The sequence below is a fragment of the Pleurodeles waltl genome, chromosome 11 (assembly GCF_031143425.1).
Source record: "Pleurodeles waltl isolate 20211129_DDA chromosome 11, aPleWal1.hap1.20221129, whole genome shotgun sequence".
In the NCBI taxonomy this organism is placed as follows: domain Eukaryota; kingdom Metazoa; phylum Chordata; class Amphibia; order Caudata; family Salamandridae; genus Pleurodeles; species Pleurodeles waltl.
The window spans coordinates 52519088-52541359 of NC_090450.1; the positions used below are offsets into that span (position 1 = coordinate 52519088).

At 40.5% G+C, this 22272-nt stretch overlaps 1 protein-coding gene across 2 annotated transcripts in view; it reads left to right on the forward strand.

Annotated features, from left to right (window-relative positions):
• FNDC3B (fibronectin type III domain containing 3B) overlaps positions 1–22272 on the forward strand; it is a 474093-nt gene that overhangs the window by 250636 nt on the left and 201185 nt on the right. For both annotated transcript variants that reach the window (XM_069213040.1, XM_069213041.1), the window contains one exon: positions 12482–12766. In XM_069213040.1, coding sequence (XP_069069141.1) covers positions 12482–12766 — 285 coding nt within the window. The remainder of the gene's footprint in view (positions 1–12481; positions 12767–22272) is intronic.

A 22272-nucleotide genomic window follows, 5' to 3' on the forward strand; every position in this document is an offset into this window, starting at 1 on the left:
TTGGCCAAACTCTAACTTTGGATGGATGAAACACAGATGCTACCTTCTCTCCAGACTGGATCCATTGCCAAAGTGAGCATGAATGATCAATTCTTTAGAATATGCTTATATCTTTTAATGTTTACTGAGATACACAATGAGCACCTTCATGAAGCATTTGGTGATGAGAGGGCCACATTCAATCTCATTCCCAGGTTGAATCTGTGGGAACCCTTCCGATCTATTGGCGTTACTACCAATCTTTTATTGTTTCTCATTCGGCTCCATGAGCACGATTATGTACAAATGTGTTGGGGCAGAGAGGGAGACCTCACTGAGTGAATACTGTCATATAGAAGTGCTTGTCAAGATTGGATTTTAGCCCCTGCCCTGTTCTCTTTCTTTATATATGATGTTATTAATGCTCCAAATGATTACCCAATCTTGATGGTATACCAATTCCTGCATTCCTCTTCTTAAATTATACTGTGCTAGTCACAAGGCCCCAGTAGGCTTGCAAATCCTCCCAAACAAGTTTACAACTTTTTGCAAACACAAGCGGTCTAGAAATTAACTTTCTAAAATCTAAATATGTGGCCATTAGTCCACATATAAATCCTTTTGAGGCAGCTTCAGATTGGTAGATTTTATCATGGATAGAGTCAATAAGTTATACTATTTGGATATTAAAATTGTTAACACACTTGCATAGATCATTATTCTTGGTAAAAGCGGTACTGTTGTTCCCGACAGAGTAACAGCACTACTGCAAATGTGAGGAACAACTATTCTAGGTTTGTGACTCTGACTCTAGACATTTATAAAACAAGGGTATAATATGCAGCCTTAGAGGTTTATAAAGCAAGGGTATTGTCTGCAGGCTTGGTACAGGAATGTGGGGGTTATCTAATGTTAAAGCTTTGATTTATAAGGAGAATATCTCTGTTAGATCTTTGTTCTATCTGGCAGAAAGTACACCTGTTTTACCTCTTTATTACAATGCCAAAATCAAAAGAATCGATCATATGACAGCACTCAGGCCTCTCATGTTTTGGATGAGATTGTGGATCGCACCAGAGTTGGCTTCCTTAAAAAATGACCTTGTGAAACGTATAAATCTAGCTAGGTCTTCTACTCTACCGTGGTTACGGCACTTGAAAACGTGGCTTTGTGCTTTGGGGTTGTAAAAATTGTGGCTGGACCCCTCCACAGTGAATTGGTTCTCTAGGCGCCTTATGAAATCAGCCGATGAACTTCATATTACAACCCAGAGAACGAACAAAACACGTGGTTGTCTTTCCAACAGATCTTTGGACATCAAACCTGTCCCTTCCATCAAACATTATATGGACCAAATTTTCTTCAACATCAGGCTAAATCCATGTACATCGAAACTAGAGCCGCAAATCTATTTGTAGTTTCATGTGTAAATGGAAATCGAGCTCTGTTAAAAATGGTGCTGTGTGGCTTCAAATTAACATTTGAGGTTAGCTTTACAAACTAGACATCCCGTATGCTTATGACCCTGAAGAGTTTTCTTGTATATATCATCAATGTATTTGTATATATTTATATCTAATATAATTAATTGCTTTTGTGTGTTTTATCGGGAACATTCCCACATTAAACACTATTCACACAATTATGTCAACAAATACTACTGACCTCCTTCCCAAGTAGTGTCCTGTAGTTAAGAGCTTATTATGGCAATGATTTCACCGGTAAATTGTTGGGTGGTTTATAGTGAAATGCCTTTAAGTATAGAAATGCAAAGGGTAAACCCACCCAGTAGCAGGGAAACTATCCACCTTGTTTTATTTATAGATTTCTGATTCTTATTGATTAGAACAGTTCTCTATTGAGATCGGTTAAAGTGATTAGGTAGTGAATGTACTCCCAGATGCAAAATGTAGACTTACTTTACTATTCCAGTTAGTGTGAGTCCTGATTCACGTTATCCCAACATGGTCAGAAATGTTTGTTTCAGGAGAAATGGAGCAATCATCACTGGGGGTTTGGGAGGTAAGCTAGGTTGAGAGTAAAGTTAATTTTATGGAAATGTCTACATGTATGTTTTGGTCCTGTTACTGCTGCTTCTTTTCTGTTGCATCCAGAAAGTGAGGGCTTGACTGCAAGCTTTCTTTGAAGCTTTAAGTAATGATTATGCTCTGGGAGTCTGCCATTTGATTTTCCCAGCCACCTAAAAACCTGGTTAATTTCCCATGGATTACTTTGCTGTAATTTCCTGCCAGGCCTTTAACCACCATATACCAAACCATTAGCATATCTATTCTTGATATAAGGGTTAACGTTATAAAGCAAATCCTAGTTGTTTTAGGTTGAACTGAAAACGTCTAGGAACACCTCAACCAAAGATGCAAACTAATGAGTGAAAAGTGATTAAAGTACCCCCATAACCAAATAGTAGAGCAGATCCCTCTAGCAGGGCACATTGAAAAGTTGAAGCAGTAGGTGCTTGACTTTATGGGTGCTGAGGTTCTACCCTAATTATTTCTGCCACTTTTAGTTATACATTAGTAGACCATAATGTATTATTCACTAATGGTATAATAAAAACAAATGTCCTACACTGCAGCCTTAAGCAGTAAATCTCTTTGATGGCTGGCATAGACACATCAGCCACTGGAGAGAGTGTCTGGGGCTGGTGAAGTCCCAGCTCTGGCCTCAAGGCTCTATTGAAGCCGTATCGCCTTCCCATTAGTGACAAGCTGCAGTGTCACCACTATGAGTTGCACTCAGTGCTTCGGTTTTAGGTCCTGCAGTACCGAAGATTACCTGTCGAGCAGATTGTCACCCCACCCTCTACTATCCTGTCACACATAGTGGTGGGGTCAAATGCCTCCCTAACCCAACTTTCACCCTGTGATGAAATGTACTGAAAGAGCAAGAAATTGAAAGCATTAAGCCTCCACATCCTTGGCATACTCTTAGATTTCAATTTATTGCTTCTGTGCTTCAGCCAGGAAGAAGCTTTGTCCTGCTCTGAGGGTTTACCCACCGTAAGAAAAAAGGGGTTTACCAACTAAACCCTACAAGACCTGGGTAATGTATAACAATGTCTTGGAAAGGAGTGGTCAAATTGTAGGAAAAAATAAATACACACATAAATTCCATCAATGATGCAATAAATCAATCACTGAGCATGCAATTAAATTTCTTTTTAATCGAAGCATTTTACCCCAAACCACCAACTAGGATAACAGTTCAAATTAAAGAAGTTATTTTTGTATATATATCGACCAAAGTAAACATTTCAAATCCTTCAAGTCAATGTCTCATATCCAACAAACACTAAAAATCTAAACAACTAAACAACAAACAAAAAAGACAACAATAATTATTCCAACAGTCCTCTCCTTAATTCAAGGAGCCATGTGGTGTCCATACAGATTATGTTGAAGATCCACATGTGAAAGATGGTTGCAGAATAGATACCCAGGCAGCTCTAGGTAACTAAATTAAAAAAAAAACCTCTGGATTATGTGTGTTTGCGAGTATGTGTGTGAGTGAGAATGAGTGATGATGGAATGAGTGACAGTGAGTGGCAGTGTAAATATGAGTGAGATTATGTTAGGATGAGAGTATGTGTAAGATTATCTGTGTGAATGAAAATGAATGAGGGGAGTGTACTCAAGAATCAGTTTGATTTAATGTAAAGGACCTTATGTGAGTGTGTAAGAATGTGGGCACCTGTGTGAGTAGAAGTGATTGAATACAGGGCAGACACCCCTGTGGAGGGGTCGCTGGCTGGAGCAATCAATGCGACTCAAATTGTTCCATCGTTGGAACTTAATTAGAAATTGGAACGGGTCCACTATGTACTTCTTTGATGAACTCCAGACCCAGGTCTCTCTCTCTCTCTCTCTCCCATACCCAATTTCATCAGTACTTACAGGTGTGCCATGCCCTTGATTCATACAGTGACGAGCTGCTTGATCTCCCAGACTTTAATCCCCTAGAGGCCCGACTGTGAATGGGGAGGTTTGGTAGGAGTGGAATGTTCCAATTTTATCGAGCATTAATGGACAGTTCATCTGGGTCATTAGAATCATTGCATCAGAAGTGGGAGGATGGATTGGGGAACTGGACGAGGTTGAGTGGTGGTAGGCTTGTATGGCTCCCAGGGAGTTGGCGATCTCTGCAAGGCTGTGACTAATCCAGCTGCACTACCTCTGCCAAACCTATATGACTCCCCAAAGACTGGATCACGCGCAGATCCTTACTTAACCCAGATGTGCCCACCGCCACTCCTCAGTGGCTGATCTATTTCACATGGCATGGCTGTGCCCACAGATTGCCCCTTACTGGTGCCAAGTTGGAGCTACCCTCTCCGCCAGTCTACATTCCCCAAGATGACCCTGGAAGTTTTGGGGTAAATGGTGGAAGTACTGTGAGTCTTCTTCAACATTAGACTCTTTTGCAAGTCATGTAATCTGATTTCTGAGTGGGGTTGGGGGGGGTTGGGTGTAAAGGAGGGAATAGGACTGATTGCATGGAGCTCTATTATTTATGATAACAATTTTGCTTTAAAATACACTTCGTGTCTCCATTGTTTTCACAACTGTCTTGGCGAGAGACCCCCTTCAAACCTTCCTAGAAGAAGGTCTCACCCACTCACTGCAATCAGCATCTCCTTCTGCATAAAGTTTAGCAGGAACCATGGCAAATCAAAACAAACATTGACAAAGCCGAAAAGCTGGTGGACCTGTTGGATTTGCCAGTGTTTAATAACTAATGATCGCTAGCAACATCTTGATACCTACCCAGAGCTCCAGTCTATCTTTGTTAAAATTCTTCATTAATTATGAACTATAACAAAAGACATAATAATCTCTAATAGTTTGGGCAAACCATTCTTAACTATTTCAACAAAAGTGCCTGTATATAGCTCATTGGTATGGAAATACCGTGCATCTCCTCTGTAACATTTATTTTCCCTAATGTGAATGTTGCTTTTCTACAATTTGACCCTTTTTTAAGTGTTAGGTTGCTTCAAAGCCTCTTGTGCTGATACATGCTTCAACAGATGTTTATGGTTAACTCTTCGGTAGATGGATTTGTTGTATTACACGAGCACCACCAATGTCTGGATTGTGACAAGACATCCTGCAGTGATATAAGCCACAATCAGTCATTTGAACCAAAGTCTGTTTCAAATGTTTCAATTGGTGGTTGAGTGCTTAACCTTTCACGAAGGAGTGCATGGTGTAGAATCCTTCTCCGATCATTCCTCATCTCTGCATCATTCCTCCAGGCACTGCTGTGTGGTAGCAGGAAAAGGGAGCTAGGTGTGGTCGTGAGGTTGGCACTACATCTGTGGAGCATAGCTGGTCCTTCCCCTTAACCGTCCTGAGGCCACTTGAAAGACTCTGTTGACTACAGCAATGAGTGGCATGGTATGCAGAAAGAAGAGCAAGAACCTACTAGTTCATGTTCAGGTGCCATCCAGGAGTGCATGGTGTTTGAGTGGATCTTCATTGTGTGGCTCCAAACCTGTACATCTCACTTTTCTATCACTTAATGAAAATGCAGTAGAAGGCACTGATGAGCAAGTGGACAAGACAAGGTAAAGTGGCCTTCAGTGTGCCTTCCTGGTGTGTCTGCTTTTCTGTGGTTGGGCTAGGATGGTGAGAACACCTGTGTAATGAGCACTATCGCTTAGGGTGGTAAGCACTACTTCATGTGGGTGATACAAAGCTTTATTATCCCACCTCAGGACACCTTTAACACCTATCACCATCATCCTATAAGTCCCAGGATTCCAGCCAAGCCAGAAGTGTCATGTCATCAAATCTATTCAATGAGTTGATCACAGTTGATACTTGAAGCAGATTCTCGAGCTTCATACCAGCTTGTTAGAGTTCTCAATAAAACAACACACTTGCATTAGTGAAAGGAATTAATGCGAAACAAGCATTGACAAAGTCAATAGGGCTTCACTTTTGCATGCCAATGCAGACATTTGTGGTTTGCCATTGTTTTTTTTAACCAATGCTGTACAGAAAGGTAGATGATACATATGTTTTTTTTTTTTTTTTTTTTTTTTTTTTTTTTTACAATTTACCGATACAAGATGGCACGAAAGCACCTTCTGAAAAAGGAGTAGTTATGGCACAGATCACAATGTGGGTCTTCCCAAAAATAAGGGAAAAAGGTGAAGAAAAAAAGAATACAATGCTGAGAGGGGGAGGGGTGGGTTCAGCAGCAGGTGATGTGTGGGCAAGCAACTGTGGAGCACAGGGATTTGGGTAAAAAGTGAATGCTGCTGAGCAGCATCAGCTGAGGAGGTTGGGAGTATGCATTACAGTGGCTGGGGAAGGAGTTGGAGTAACATATAGGAACATTGGGGAGCAGAAGAGCAACAAGAAGCTTGGAGGTAGGGGGGTTAAAATATCTAGCTGGAAGGATTCTGGAAAGGAATGGATGAGCTGTAGGAAATTGGAACAGCACACAAAGTGCCTGCAGGGTGGGAATTTGAGAGGGAAACAGTACATGAAAGAGAGAGCACGAAAACACATAGGGGGTTATTACAACTTTGGAGGAGGTGTTATTCCGTCCCAAAAGTGACGGATATACCACCAGCCGTATTACGAGTTCCCTAGGATATAATGGACTCGTAATACGGCTGGTGGTATATCCGTCACTTTACCGTCACTTTTGGGACGGATTAACACCTCCTCTAAAGTTGTAATAACCCCCATAGAGTCTTGTATGGAGTGTTGAAATGAAAAGATAATAGAAGTTCACGGATAGTTAACATTGGAAAGATTTAAGTCATCAAATCAAAAGTGTGGTTAAAAGATGTGGTCCAGGCTCCGGTCAAATACAAGAAGAGAATGGAAAGCCATTGAATAAGATGCAAGCAACTTATAGTGACAAGAAAGACAACTAGTAGTAAGCATTTGCTGTCCCAAAACCCAGTTTTTAGTATGGTCCACAAGACCTTGTCCTATATTGGACAGCTAAAAGCTGTCCGTAGCCGAGACTTCAAAAGCATGATGGTCAACACTCGACATATGTCCACTGATTCCATGGTTCCAATGGTTCCATGGAGCTCATCGAAATCCTAGTACCAGGTGCGGACGGTCTCACAGTTAAAATATTCAGAAAAATAAATCCCTAACACAATATTTACCTAAAGCGCACAGTGCATCAGTGCTTATCTCGTGCTGTATTTTTAGGTTACTTTGCTTCAAAATTATCTTTTTTTGGCTTTCAGTAGATGCTCTACTGGTCTACTTGAGGGGCCTTTTCAGTGATTCTGGCAAGTACTTCTGTCCCATTTAGGAACAACTTGGTTAAGATTGCTTAAATCCTCTTATTTAATGTTCATGCACAAGGCCACCAAAAAGCCAGGAGCACTCTGGGTACCAGTGAAAATCAAAATCAGCATCCCACGATGACAAATTAGAGAGTTACCTCTGGCCAAAATCACTTTCCAAGGACACAAGAGTACTTCTTCAGGTCGACATGATGAAATTTAGTGGCACGGCTCTCGGAATTCCTAAAGAAAATGTAGTAATCTGACAAGCCTACCTTATCTCTGCTGTGCCTGTTGTTTGCAGCCCTCTGTAGCCCAGTGCTGGAAATCTCTTAGGTTAGTGTGACTGGAGAGAGGGGGAGGCCATAAACTCCACACACAATGTGGTGGCCAGTATGAAGTTTTCTCTAAGCTAAGCATAAAGAGTGGAAGGGTGTATAAATGCAGAAATCACTGGTACGTTTGCTTGCACCAGATTGCTGCCTCCATATGAGAGAGGGAGAAAGACCAGGTCTAGTGGGGTGTTTTGCTTGAAGGCTCAGTTGGTCTAATGGTGAATATTATTTAATTCTGTAGATGCATAGAGCATGGAGAAAATGCAGAATTTAAGAGCGTGGGCAAAACATTCTCTGGGCGGAGTCCTTGGTCAATGTTAAAAAAGAATGCAATCAAGGCAAAAAGACCTTAGGATACACAAGAGCAAATGGGCTTTTCAACGCCTAGTATCGCAATCATATCGCTCCCCATGATAAACTCAACGCAATCGATCATCCATCTGCCCTTCACTTCAAAGTGTTGTTATGTCTAAACATCTGTATTTGACCCCAGGAAAGCACAGACGGCTGCGGTGGCGTCATCAGATGAGGGATTATGAGAGTGATTTATTTTATTCAGCTCAGTGTGCATTTCGTGCAAGCCTTCTTTTCTTTTACATTCGGCTGCTGATTGTGTACATTTCTACCAAGGCTTTTGTCAGAAGTGGTTGATAGGATTCTGTATGTGATGGGGGATCCCAGAGAGAATTGGTGCACATTTAATGTTATCTTCCATCTTTACTTTCTTTGGGGTCAGTGTGGAACCTGTGGAATTTATATGATCCCTTTGAGTCCTGGTTGGTGAGCCTTAGACATATGCAGTCTTCCCTGCTTATCTATGAGCCTCAATTAAAGTTATGGGCAACCTTTATTTGACGTTACTCAACCTGGTTCTGGGGAGCCGGACCAGATATGCAAGACCTTTTTAAGTAAACTAGATTGTGGAAAACAATTAAACATATCCCGCTCTTTTTGACATGTATGTCCTTTGTAAAGGGTCCTGTACCCAAATGCAGCCAAGGTGCTCTGCGGGTCAGGCTACTCTGTCCCTGCAACCAATTTTTAACAGCATAACCATTTTAATTTTTTTTAATAATCATTTTTTTTGTAAACAAGTATTTGGGGGTGAAACCTGATACATAGTACTCAGGTGGTATACTATACCGTAAATGGTGGAACTAACCGATGCTTGTGTGTGCTTCAAAGTGCTAATTGCCAATAACGATTACATCCCACTTATTGACATTGCGGTTTTGTGCTATGCATGTGTCTAATTTCAAGCACAGTGAGATGGCCTGATCTACCCAGACTTCCACAATGGTTGCCTAAGGGCCAATGACCCAGACCACCCATCAAGATGAACATATTAGGCAATGGCCACCTGCCAGCCGGAGATACTTGCAACATGTTCAGAAAAAACATAACTTTTTGCCTGGAGCTGTTGAACTTTTGTGTAGTGTTGGCTACATTGTTTCAGAATCCGCCTTTAAACACATACATCTGATCGCAACGGCAATTAAAACACTGTGATGATGGCATTTGCAGTGAGGTTGACGTTATCACTGGTCATAGTGAATCCACCTATGGTTGATGTTCTTAGAACACGAACTAGATGAGAGGATGATGTACAACATGTCAACAAAGAAGACCCTCACTCTGCATAAGAGGGGGTTCCAGGTAAGTATCTTTCCGTTCCTGTTGCAGTGATTCTCAGACGGTTGGAAAGGAAAAGAAGATCTGGAGTGCTGAAACAAATATGATTGTTTCCAGCAATTTTCTAGGAGTCCAGTATGAACAGCTGTTGTGTAAATTCCAAGAATCCTTGTGAACAATCTTAAATCAATCACCACTTTGCTTGAGACAACTCGCGTTTCCAGAGAACGTAGTTGCAAAGTGGTAGTTTTTGCTGTTTGGAACAGTGTGGAGCACCTGTGGAATCTGGCTTACAGCTGACTCTTGGATTTGGCTGTGGTCCCCCGTCCACTGCTTACAAGGTATTCTTCAACAAAAAACGCTCTTAACTGTATGCCTGACAGTATTGGACAGAGCTCATAAGGACTACGGAGGACTGATGGAAAAGCCTTAAATCCGCAAGGCCTGCTGACTCAGATTATGGTTGACGTCCAAAAGTAAACCTTTTCTTCTATACTAAATTGTGGACCTAACCACAAGATGGTGGAATATTTAACAGTGTATAGATTTGGAAGTGTTTCAAGTTGCAAAAACTTTGTTACAGGTAAACTCATAATTTCATCACGCTCTCGACCTTTCAGACAGCGGTGGGAAGCATGTTTACAAGTTTACAAGCCAAACGTATGGTTAACCTTCTTCACATTATGAGATCCTACATAGTAACCAAATGCAGACTGGGTTCAAATTCAAGGTGATAGTTTAATAGTCTCGTCTATGGAGTTGAAAGTCTGTCTGTACCGAAAAAGTGATTTGGAGAAGCCCTTTCAGATTGACTTGATACATTGAAATATATGTGGATTTAAAGCCTTAGGAACCCTTCTTGCCCAAGGGCATTGATGTGGGTCTACATAATGAAATCTTTTTTTATATGGTATTGGAAAGAAAAAAATCCTTGTTCTTATAGGTCATATTTGAATTAAAAGATACAACTGCAGCTTTATATGGTTTCTTCGCACCATTGTTGGATCTGTGAGCTTTTACGCAGTCCTTCTGATCAGCCACGTATTAGCTTCAGTATCAAAGCCTCTTAGGTTTAACCATGGTATTGTCACCTGCATATCTAAGAGACATCAGTGGGGAAATATGTTAATTGTTTCACATGTACCATTGATATTACATCCAAAGTTATAAGACATAAGTTGTGTTCAGAGGTCACATGAAAGAACACAATAATGGCTCAAAGACGTTGGCTCCTTAAAGGGTTCTTTGGTTCATTTTTGCACATTAAGATGGATGTCCAACTAATTAACATCTAGACCGCTCGCTGTAGATTTCAGATCCTTTCTACTTACGTCTTGGATTGTTTCCTTTGTCACTAGATGCTGTTTTCTTACTGGTATTTAGAAGATTGGAGCACCATGCAGCCAATTCACAAAGACATTCAAGAGTGTGTGAATGAGTACTCCTGTAGTATTCGTTTATTTATCCTACATGTCATTGTCAACAAGCACAAAATATCTAAACGTAAAAAATGTGTGCAAATAGAAAGGAGGGTGAACTGTTTGCACGTTTACTTATCGGGAGTTTGCCACTTCTGGGATGATTCACAAAGACATCTAAGAGTCTGAGAAAGAGTACTCCGGTTGTATTCATTCCCATACTCATGGGAATCAGCCACCATGTTCCTGTAGTGCCTTGTTCTTGCTGTTCCCACATGTATTTGATGAGCAGTGATTGCAGTAATACGATGCCACACAGATTAGGCAGTGAATGGAGTGAGAGCCATATTATGTAACGAATACCTCTTAGTGACCAAGTGTGTCCTTTGAACCACCGTAATGTTGAGTATGACTCTTGACTCAATGACCTAGTGCTAGAACATCGCTACATTAGTCTGTCATTGATGATGAGCATTTTTACCTAGTAATTTTGCCATCCTTTCTTCTGAATTAATAGCAAGTGCTCCGTGGGGAGAGTCAATTACATACTTATGTACTTTTCATATGCTGTGGAAAGTTCTCTTCAGTTATCAAACTGTTCACCACCACCCTCCATCCTCTGCCTCGCAGAAACTTATGTAAACTTGTTGAAAAACTGGTATTTAGACCGAGGTGTACTCAGGCTTAGATGTTTGTGTTTAGGATGAGATGGGGCTGTGTTTGACCTTGGAAAGTGAAGTCTGGGTCCTTATCTTTGGGGATTGACCGAACAATTGGGGAATTCTTGGCAAATTACGTCTTTCCTTATGGTTCAAATTGTAAATGTGGTAAATGCAACTGAAGAGTGTATTGTCTAACACTGCTCCAATTATAGCCCTTCTCAATCACATCCTTGTTACCGTAATGTGCTCGCAAGCACACTCCATGCAAAATATTGTTAAGCGGCTATCTTTTTCCTGTGTACTGAATATGGAACTTATGCCATAGTTTCATTTTTTCTCCTACAGTTAAAAAACGGTACACAAGTTATCCTTCATCTTAGTCGACCAGTCCATGCCTCCTTTAACAGATATGGGTTGTCCTGGCTCGCTCCTGTGACATTTTGATTGGATAGTACTTTTCCTTAATACTTATTGCCATATCCACTGACCATCCAAGCTTCTTTCCAGGGTGGTCTTTGCTGTTCAGGGTCCGCAGCCATTACTGAACTGTGAATGTGGCGTAGAGCATGGTTTTGCCTATACCGACACTCACCCTTTAACCCTATTTATTTGTTTATTTATTTCAGACATTTATAATATGTCCAGCATAACCAATTCATTATTTCAGGGTGCAGAAGAGACAAAAATGACGCTATTCCACTCGCCAGTTCAGGTATTAGGAGGAATCATTGTAAATTTATCCTTGCATACAACGTTCAGCCTTAAGCATATGTGGCTTCCTACAGAGTACCTTGCCCAAAGGCCTGGAGTACTCTCAAAGCATTGCCATTCATCCTTCTGAGGGAACCAAGAGATGGGTTAGCCGACTAGTCGACTGGTTTAGATCTCGGGGGAGGGGTTATTCTGTTGCAACGGAGACTGATATCCCCTCCACCGAAATCTGAATACCATAGAAAACAATGGTATTTAGATTTCGTCAGATGTGATATCCGACACCATTGCAGCAGAGTAACCCCTCCGCCAAGATCTAAATCAGACGCCAGGTACCTGTCTAGCTTGAGGTATTGGACAGATCAAACCATTTAGTTCTACTTCTGTTTTTTTGCATTGTTTACCCAGTACAACTGCTGTTTCAATTACAGCTTATCTTACTTTGAAATCCTGTATTTTCAGAAATCATACCACTTTATGGAATGTCCAGCTACATTACCAGAGAAGACCAGTACTGCAAACCACAGCACAAAAAAAGCAAGGAACGACAGATCGACAGACAGAACCGCCTTAACAGCCCACCCTCCTCCATCCATAAAAACCATGTCAGCAGCTGCACCACTGTGTACAATAACTACGTGAAGAGCTACAATGGCGGGACCAGTGGATTGAGCGGTGGAGTTGGGCTAAAGAAAACGGAGCGCAGATTGCGGAGTAGTCCAAAGTCCAGCGAGCAAGATGCACAAGGTAATCCATTCAGAATATATTGAATGCTGGTTTTTGTTTCTGTGATGGCAGCTGTTTTCAGGGAGAGCAAAGCAACAGCTAAGTATTTTTCCTTGTTGATGAAGTGTAACAGTATGTCTTCAGTAAGTAAACTACTCATAAACAGCAACCTTATGAATGCGTGACATATAAAAGTCCATCCATGTTCCATTATCTACCATGCACTTCATGATATGTCCAGAGTGTTGTATTTATGGTAGTTAACCATTAGAGTTAATGTAGTTTATGAAAGATGTACCCTTCCATATGAATTACTAACAAGTGCCTAACTTCTAGGTCTGGTGAAGTGTTTGGTACATGTAAGATGGATGGACATTGAGTCAGCCCTCTTAAAACCATTGGCTTTATTCAGTGATCCTTCTTCAGCCGTTGGCTTGAAAGTTTGTCAGTCACAGCTTGAAGGTGTCCACATAAGTACTTTAGCCTCACCATCATGTGATTGGCTCTTTAGGTGTATTCTTTCATGTCAATACGAAATGTATGACATTGGAATGCATGAGGAACTACTTTAAATCTGGAAGGGCCTGTGAGGCTCCTTTGTTGAGAGCTGCACTTCTGCCTGCTACTTTACATCTGAATAAAACTCTGAAAGATGGCACTTTGTATGTATTCATTCTTTATCTCATAAAAGCTGTGTATGGAAAACAGTCCTTTTAAATTGCTTTCTGTGCAAGACACATTAGTTCATTTTCCACAAACCAAATGAATTAGTAAGTAGGGAAATAATCCTGTGGCATCCCTAGTAACCACATTCAGCTGTTGGGCTGCTGAGGAAAATCAATGCGCCTTTCTCCTCTGCTTGTGGGTCACTGCTGAAATACAAATTTGGCAGGCCTGGCTACTTGGTTAAACTTAGTAGGTGTGGCTTATTACTGAAAATGTTAGACTCCACTTATTTCTTATTCATTTTTTCTATCTTATTTTATGTTTATGAACTAATATATATATTATTATATAATATATATAATATATATATGTTATATAATATATATAATTAATATATATATATATATAATATATATTATATAATATACATTTTTGCACTAATATGTATTTTCTGATATATTGTCTTAATTTATATATATTATTTCATCTGATTTTACATTTTATTTATTTGTTCTTGTTCTTATTTCATTTATTTAACTTTGTAAAGCGCCTTATTCCACTAACACAACTTGTAAAATAGTGTACATCTTTGTAAGTCTTTCTTAAATAGTATCCATCTGCAGGTACGGGGAGCTAGAAGGTAAAATAATGTGTTTGAGAAATATGTCTACAGAAATGAGAATATGCATCCTTTGGAAAAAGCAGGTCAGAACTTGCAGTGATCTTACATGGTTGATATTAGATGGAATCTCCAACCAGAGATTTGTATGAGACTTCTAATTAGGAGAAGAGGCTGCGGCTGACATCATATGGTATTTTGGTAGCATCTAGTGGCACAGAATATAATTTCGCTTTTAGTTCCTAGTTTAGCCATTAGAAGTAAGTGATCTTTGGGTGCTGGACAGATGTCAATGAAACTGAACATCCGGATCCCAACCCACAGTCCATTTGAGGATAGAATTGGTAGTTTTTGGTATGGCGTTCAGTAATTATTGGGTTTGCTGTACTGGAGGAAGTGTCCCCTTGTGAAGCTCCTTATTGGAATATTTCATGTGGATTCCAGTATGTTGATGCAGCCAACACCAGATGGTACCTCACAAGTTTAACACGAGCCTTGATATATAGTTTTAGTTCTAGGTTTCCTTCACCTATTTCTTTGAGATGCTGCTGATCTGGTTGACCATATTTCACCATAATTCGTCCTTTCTTCGTCAACATTGCACGTATACCAAAGATAATTTAAGCAGTGATGAGGATGGGATGTTTATGATAATGGATAGGCAGTGTAAGTTTAAAATCATATTTCAACTAGTTACAAAAGATTACTCATTCCCTTGTGTCTTTATTTGGTGCTTTGGATATTTTTCAAGACAGGAATTGTAGATACCCCTTACAATACCTGGACTAAGTATACGCGTTCCAGTTTCCGTAAACCTCATGCAGCTCAAGATTTAACACTCTACATAAGGCCATAACAAGGAGCCTTCACAACGTCTTGCATATCTGTTATGGATACTCATGTTTCCAGTGTAAGCTATCGCAGCATGGGCAGCTAACTTTGTAAACGCCGGACAGTGCCATGTGGCCCAGGTTTTCCAGAATGTATTTCTGCTGGAACACTGATGGTAACTTTTTCAAAGTCACAAGCATGCACTACATGAGTTATGTCTTTTAAATTGACTTGGAGGGGAAACTACACATTACTTCTCACATCCACTCATTACCACAAGCACTCTTTTTACTACTACACACTCTCTCTCTCACTACTTCCCATCCTTGCTGTCAGGTTGCTAGACATGCACTGCAAGACATGCTCATACTCACTGCTAGGCCTGCACACTCTCAGTGCTAGACATGCTCGTTCTTGCTCTACTGCACTCACACACTCAGTTCTGACGCCTTTTCACCGATTTTAAGAGATACGCACAATACTCACTCTAACACATTCAGCCTTACTCTGAGACAACTCATTCCCTCATTCTAACACAATTCCCTTTCACATGCTCACTTAGTCTCTCTCTCTCTCTCTCTCTCTCTCTCTCTCTCTCTCTCTCTCGCTCTCTCTCTCTCTCTTTCTCTCTCTCTCTCTCTCTCTCTCTCTCTCACACACACACACACACACACACACTTCTTCTAGGTAAACAAACTGGTGTTGATTAAGTACCAGAGGCTCTGACACAATCCATATCTTGTAGGAACCAACTACCCAAACCCCTAGGGTTCCCTGACAGATAACAGAAGTTGCCTGGCTGTGGAAGACCTATTGTAGGATTACCATGGACATACAGCAGGTTTACGGCGCACCCTGTGCTTACAATTGTTTGGTTTCATTGTCATATTCAATGTCTTGCCTTTCTCTTCCTACATTTGCCCTGTTCCTGGAGTATAGCCTTTTTACCATCCTCCTGATTGGCTGAATGCTCCACTGTTCATTGTTTGGCAACTACTTTTTTCTTTTTTTTCGGCTAAGCGCAGAAGGAAAGTGTACATGTTCTAGCTCTCACCCTTGTGCTTCTCCTCCTGCTGCTGTCTCCCTTTTGTGCTGCTTGCTCACTCTCTTGTGTGCTTCTCCCTGACAGACTTCCCCCACTCTGTTACTCTTTCTCTCATATATTCACCCCTTCCTCAGTTTTGCCGTCTCCCTCGTGTGCGGCTTTCCCTATTCTCCACCTCACCCAGGTTTATTTATAATATATATATATATATATATATATATATATATATATATATATATATATATATATATATATGCACAGAGACGCACACACACAAAGTTTTTCCTCTTCGTTTAAGGAAGGCAAGGTCACCTCCAAAGTGCTGTCAATTTAAATAAAGGTTTATTGGCAAGAAACCCTTAAGGGGAGACTTATTTCTTCCCAATAAAACTATATATATTTCTGTCTTTACAGTCATGCATTGAGCTTGTACACCCTGTGCTATAATTCTCCCATTTCGGAACTTGACATGATTCTAGAATGACACCTGACTGAGGAGCTCAGGTGCAGCTGTATTTGCAACTTGTGTGTGCCCTTGATGTTTACATGTGCAGTTGAGTCATACAGAATAAATATTTTCAGTGTACATATGATTTAGGTTTGTAAGGACGCAAAAACATGAAGTTCTCTTCTTTTTGTTCCTTGCTCGTCACCAGATATCTCCTTTTCATGCCACAGTTGATTCTCTAACGGATTAGAATGCATGGTATTCCCCAATCCTTGTATAAATAGCAGTCACTAATTTCTTTATAATCAGCGACTTGTGACGCGCTAAATCGAAGATTATAAAGGAAAGGCGTCAGAACTTGACTTTTATAAGTTTATTCCAGTTTAGTTCTGACGTCACAATGCCTGCTACCATAGCCTGCAGCCAAGATGAAAGGCAGATCAGGTCATGGAGCATAATTAAATCGGCTGTTTAAAGCAACAAAGGGAAAGTGCTTTTCTTTATTTTGCTCTATTTTAATTGGCTTACAATGACAAGCAGAGAGATAACGTTTATTGTTTGCACTCCCTAGATGGAGAAAAGCTAGAATCTTTCTGCATATTTCTACACGTTCCGAGCTACTGCAGTTTTTAAAGAAAAAATTGACTTGCTTTCAACTGTTTGTTATATCTGTTTGCAACAAATATCTAACAGGTTTTTGATGTGTTTAATTTTGCACAAGAGGTTTTACTTTTATTGTTCATGTTTGCATACATGCTTGCTGTTTCATATGAAAGAGCTATGCACCAAGGTTTCTAGTGGTCTGTGGGAAAGGTGATGGTGTGGCCATGTTATATGGGATAAAATACACCCTGGCGTACATGATAGGAATATTGAAAGTCACCTTGGAGAACCATAACTTTTTAAAGGAACTTGGACTTTGACCTCTTTCCTCTATATGGATATGGAACTCCACTGTGACTTGCAATATCCTTATAATATAAGACAGGGCGTTCTTTATCCCCTAAATTACATGTAAAGTTATGTTGTGGGTGGAGATAGACGGAAACAAATTGTAAATACTGTGCGTGCAGTCATCGTTAGCTAGTGAACACAGATGTATATTTGTGTCCTTTATTTATTTCCAAGGATGTTTGGCAAGTAGTTAGACCATGATGACATTGACTGGGAAAGCTACATCTGTGGCCATCTGAATGACGCCACTCTTGGTTTGGTATCCCTTTTAATGACCCTTCTGATGACATTGCAGTGTCCATGTCTGGCAGCATGTTATTTTCTTTTGTTATGGAAACAATCACCCATCAGATGAAGACTCGAGTGAATTTTATATCATAATGGTGCAATTGCTTGGTCATTTAGAAGTTTCATGCAGTACTACTTTGCTTTGTCTCAAACTGAGGAAACAGTTTGATTTATCTCCCAGGGTCACTTTAAGGCCTGTGTCCAGGAACTCCTTCTTCTCATATAAGGAAAAGTATTACAATTCAGGTTCTGTATTTTCCAAGCCAGGAGTGTGCAGTTTAAGGCTAGGCGGTGTCTTGACCCATTTCAGATATTGAACCTATTCACAGGAGATAGATTTACATTTAATTATCCTGAATATAAATAATTTATATTATTAATGATTAATTATTAAATCTGGCGTGGATTTGGCCTTCCTCGACATGTCTACATCTTATGCAAATAGGGCTAGCAGCTGTGTATTCTCTCAACGGGGGATGGCTAATTGGTAAAAAAACATCTGCCCTAACCTGCTACTTTTCTTTGAGTAAGAGCCGTCAAAAGCCCTGCACATCTGGAAACCTTTGGGGCTGTTTAGAAGCACTTCTTGGGATCACTGAGATAACGAAAATTACTTATTTGCCTTTTCTTGTTACTTTTGCAGATGTATCAATTTAACTTGCTATAATTTCGGGTACCAGGTGTGCTGTAGGTTTTCAGAGAATAATTGAAAAAGTTGTGGTTGTTCTGCGTTTGGTTTGCCTTTTTCCCTGGAGAAGTTGATTTCCCAGGCTGGGATAGCGCTACACAGGCACACACCTGCTCCCAAGATACAGTAGCCTCCGTTGTCTCACGAGAAAATGCTGAAAGATACTAATAGTGTTTGGAATGTCAGGGACGCACACAAGGACATTCTTTGCTCATTTAATTTTGGGAAATGTTAACCTGCCAACTGACTGCACGAGACAAAGATTAGTGGAGTCTAATTTAGAAATTTGAAGCAGAATTTCCCTCGCTGTTGAGATGATTTCTATTTTTTAACATTTGAAATGTAAGAACCTCTGTAAGAACGTTTATCTGAAAGGTAATTTGTGTTGTAATCTGGGTTGGTTTCTAAATGCATTGTGCAGACTTTATTGTTGTTAAACTCGGTTTCAATGCCTGGTGTTTATCTTTGCGCAAAGAGGCCTTTTTGGCATAAAGCTTTTGCCTGTTGTTTGTATTAGCAACAAATAGAGTAATCCAATCGTAGCACAATGTGTGAATGCTACATATGTTCTATTACTAGTGTAGTCATCGAGTAACCTTTGGCGGCTTCAAATTTTGGAGTGATGCTGATTATGTCTTAAGTTGGGTAGCCATTTAAGTTTTAAGCTAGATGTCTAAAAATCACAAGCTCATACAGTCATACCTAGACCAGAGCATCTGGTTTGTTGACAGCAGTGTCAGCAGTTGTCATTGAATTAATAGGGACAGATCAACCAATTAGTAATGAGAAACTAGAAATGGTGAGGGTCTCCATGCTACAAAGTGAATGTGGTTCACTAAGGTGAGTAGAAAGTTTGAGAAACCATTGGATAGACAGCAGTGTTAACTGGTATTGTATTTGTTTCGTATGTCTATAAAGAGGGAGGTCAAGGCATCTTCTGGCAGGACTGTTGTGCCTTTATTCCTTTTGTGTGGCTGAACTCTGCCGCAGATGTATTTGTAAAGTAAGAAAAAAAAAATACATTTATCTTGAATGGACCAGTCCCCCAGAGTGAATAAAAAGCTGCACACCCTGCAAGCCTTGCCCCCAGGGGAGACGTAAGCTGTCATACCTAGACACATTCGATAGACTGTGTGTCCTAAATCATCTTAACATTTAACTCATTCAAAGTTGGGCAGGTATGTTAGCCAAGAGACTCACTTTCGAGTAAAACATTTTACCTGTGCTATGATAAAAAATTGATGAATAAGTGGATTATCTGTTGCCATTTATAATTCTCCTTACCTTTTTACGAAACTGGAGTGGTAAATGTGAATTTAGACCATCTTCTTGAGTTTATATTCTCTTCCCTGTCCATCTGTTTCCCTCTCACTCTCTTCCCACAATCTCATTGATTACTTTTATTTTTCTGCTGCAATTCTCTTCTCACTCTTTCTCTATAACTTCCATAATCTTGTAAAATTTAATATTTTTTAATGTATTTCTTACTTGAATTTTCTTCTGTTTTTCTCCAAATCATAGAGAAATAGACACTTATTTAAAGGATAGCATGCTTGGACTGTTAATACAGTTACTTAGGCCCTGATTATGACCCTAGCAGTCTTAAGACGGTCGCGGTTGGACTGCCAGCACCAACACTTTACCGCCATAGGATGGACTGGCGGTGCTAGCGGTCCTAATCCACCAGGGCAGCGCTGCCCTGAGGATTACGACTCCCCTCTTCACCAGCAGTTTCATGGCGGTAGCACTGCAATGAAATGGCTGGTGGAAGTGGGGTGCAGGGCGCCTCAGGGGAGCCCTGTCGCAATGTTCACTGCTTTGCTGACAGTAAACATTGCGACGGGTGTTGGTGCACCCTACGTACTATAGCATTGCCGCTGGCTCGACAATGCTGTATTGTGTTTCCTGCTGGGCCAGATGGCTTAAACTCTGTTTCTGCCTACTGATCCAGCGACAAACTCGTAATGGGGCCCGCGGGGAGCCAGCTGCACTGTCGGCAATCTTCTGTCGGGACTTCGGTGGACGGTGTAAACTGTCTGCCGAAGTCATAATGACCCCCTTAGTCCTACACAGTAAATCTCTCTAGATTACATAACCGGTTCATGCATATTGCTACAAGAGTGTTGTGTGACATAGCTTTAAAAAAAATAATTACAAACATATTACTTCTGTCACTTTAAAAAACAGCATATTCCTGTAAATAGTGATGCAGCATGGTGACTGCTATTACTGGATCAAAGGAGATTTTTGAAAAGTAGTCTACCCTGTCATCTCTAGGGCTTTCATAAGACCAATGAGTGTATGCAGCATGTTGTCAGTGGAATAACATCACAGCACATGATTCCTTGTATTATTTTTTTATCCATTACATAAGTAATAAGGTTAGTCAATTTGGATTTCTGGATACCATAATCTTAGTTTTCCCAATCACTAACATTTTTTGTGGCCCCCTTTAGCACTGCATTGGGTTAATGTGTCATGCGCATACTGATATATTTGTATAAAGCTATGCATCTACACATTTCTGTGAGTTTAATATTTTTCTTCTTTGTGATTTTAATTCATAGGGAAATTTATATTTTGGTATACATGTGCTACAATTGTGTATCTCTGGGATTTGTATCACATGCAGAGCAAGATGAACTGTAGGAATTTCTAATCTGGGAGCTACAAGAATAGGCTGCTTAAGCCCTTGAATGGCTTTTTAGGGTCGAGCGCACAAGTGCTCCGTCCCTGTTGTAATCTCTCTTTGGGCTTTTACCCACGCCCATGTGATGTCTGTCACTTTCATTGGTTCGTGGGCTTGCCTTTTAAAATCTGCTTTATTTCATCAGTGAAAGGCATGCCTACGTCATGCCTTTGCCGGTGTTTAGCCCTCCTCGAGCGCACCAGCCAACTACTGAAAACGTACGAGGCTCCATGTTTTCAGCCTGGTTTCTGCACTACTTTATCTTTTTATTTTCCACGCAGTGCGATCAAACTGGGTTTTACATAGCGCGATCGCGCTTGTTTTTTTGGTTTTTAATTTCAGCAGAACCGCGCTCGGTTTTATATAGCGCAATCATGCTTGTTTTTTTTCTTAGAAAAGTCCGGTCAGGAGTTTACAACGCTAATAGCTCAAATTCGAGCAAATGCGACACCTTTTGCATTGCAAATGCTTGTTCACCTTACCTTCAGTTCAACAAATTGAAGTAAAGCTAAGATTTGTCTCTCCTCTTATGGGATGATGTTTTGATGCCTTTCTTTTGTGCTTTGTGCTTCTGTCTCGTGTGTTGACTTGCCCTTAAGATTGCAGGCCTACAACTGCATCCCTTGTCCATATGGCTGTGGGCTGAAACCCGAATGTGTGATTGGAAGTGTGTGGTTGAAGGGCAGATTTCAGAACAATTATTTTTTAATGGTGTTGAGCCAGCCTGCCTTCTCAATTCCTTTAATGTTGAATTCTTCTAAAAGAAAATTACCATAGCAGACTCGAGGTTGGAGCATGTAGTGCTCCAAAATCAGTTTAGTACTTCAGAGCTACTGTGTCCATAATACTCAACTCAACGAGGATTTGTAGAGCGCAGCAAATCGTTATCTGTGAGTATCCAGGGGCTCGGTTCTTGCTGGGATCAGTCGAAAGCCAGGTCTTGAGTCCCTTTCTGAACTCCAGAAGGGAGGCTATTGTTCGGAGGTGATGGGAAGGTCGTTCTAGGACTTGGCGGTGACGTAGGAGAAGCAGCAGGAGAGTACAGCAGTACACATGTGGCATTGAGTAGTTATGTTTTGGTTCTTGAGCCCTAAGATAGCTTTGGTAAAAAATTGCCAAACAACAGTTGGTATAGAATAGTTAACTATTCTAAGTTGGAAATATTGGTGCATGATTTCTATCCCATGCAGGGTTGCTGTTCAGACCTATTTCACAATGTTTTTTTTCCTGATGAAGGTTCAGATCCGTTATGTAGTATGATGAAGCTTATGTGCAGTGGACAATTTTTAATATACTTGT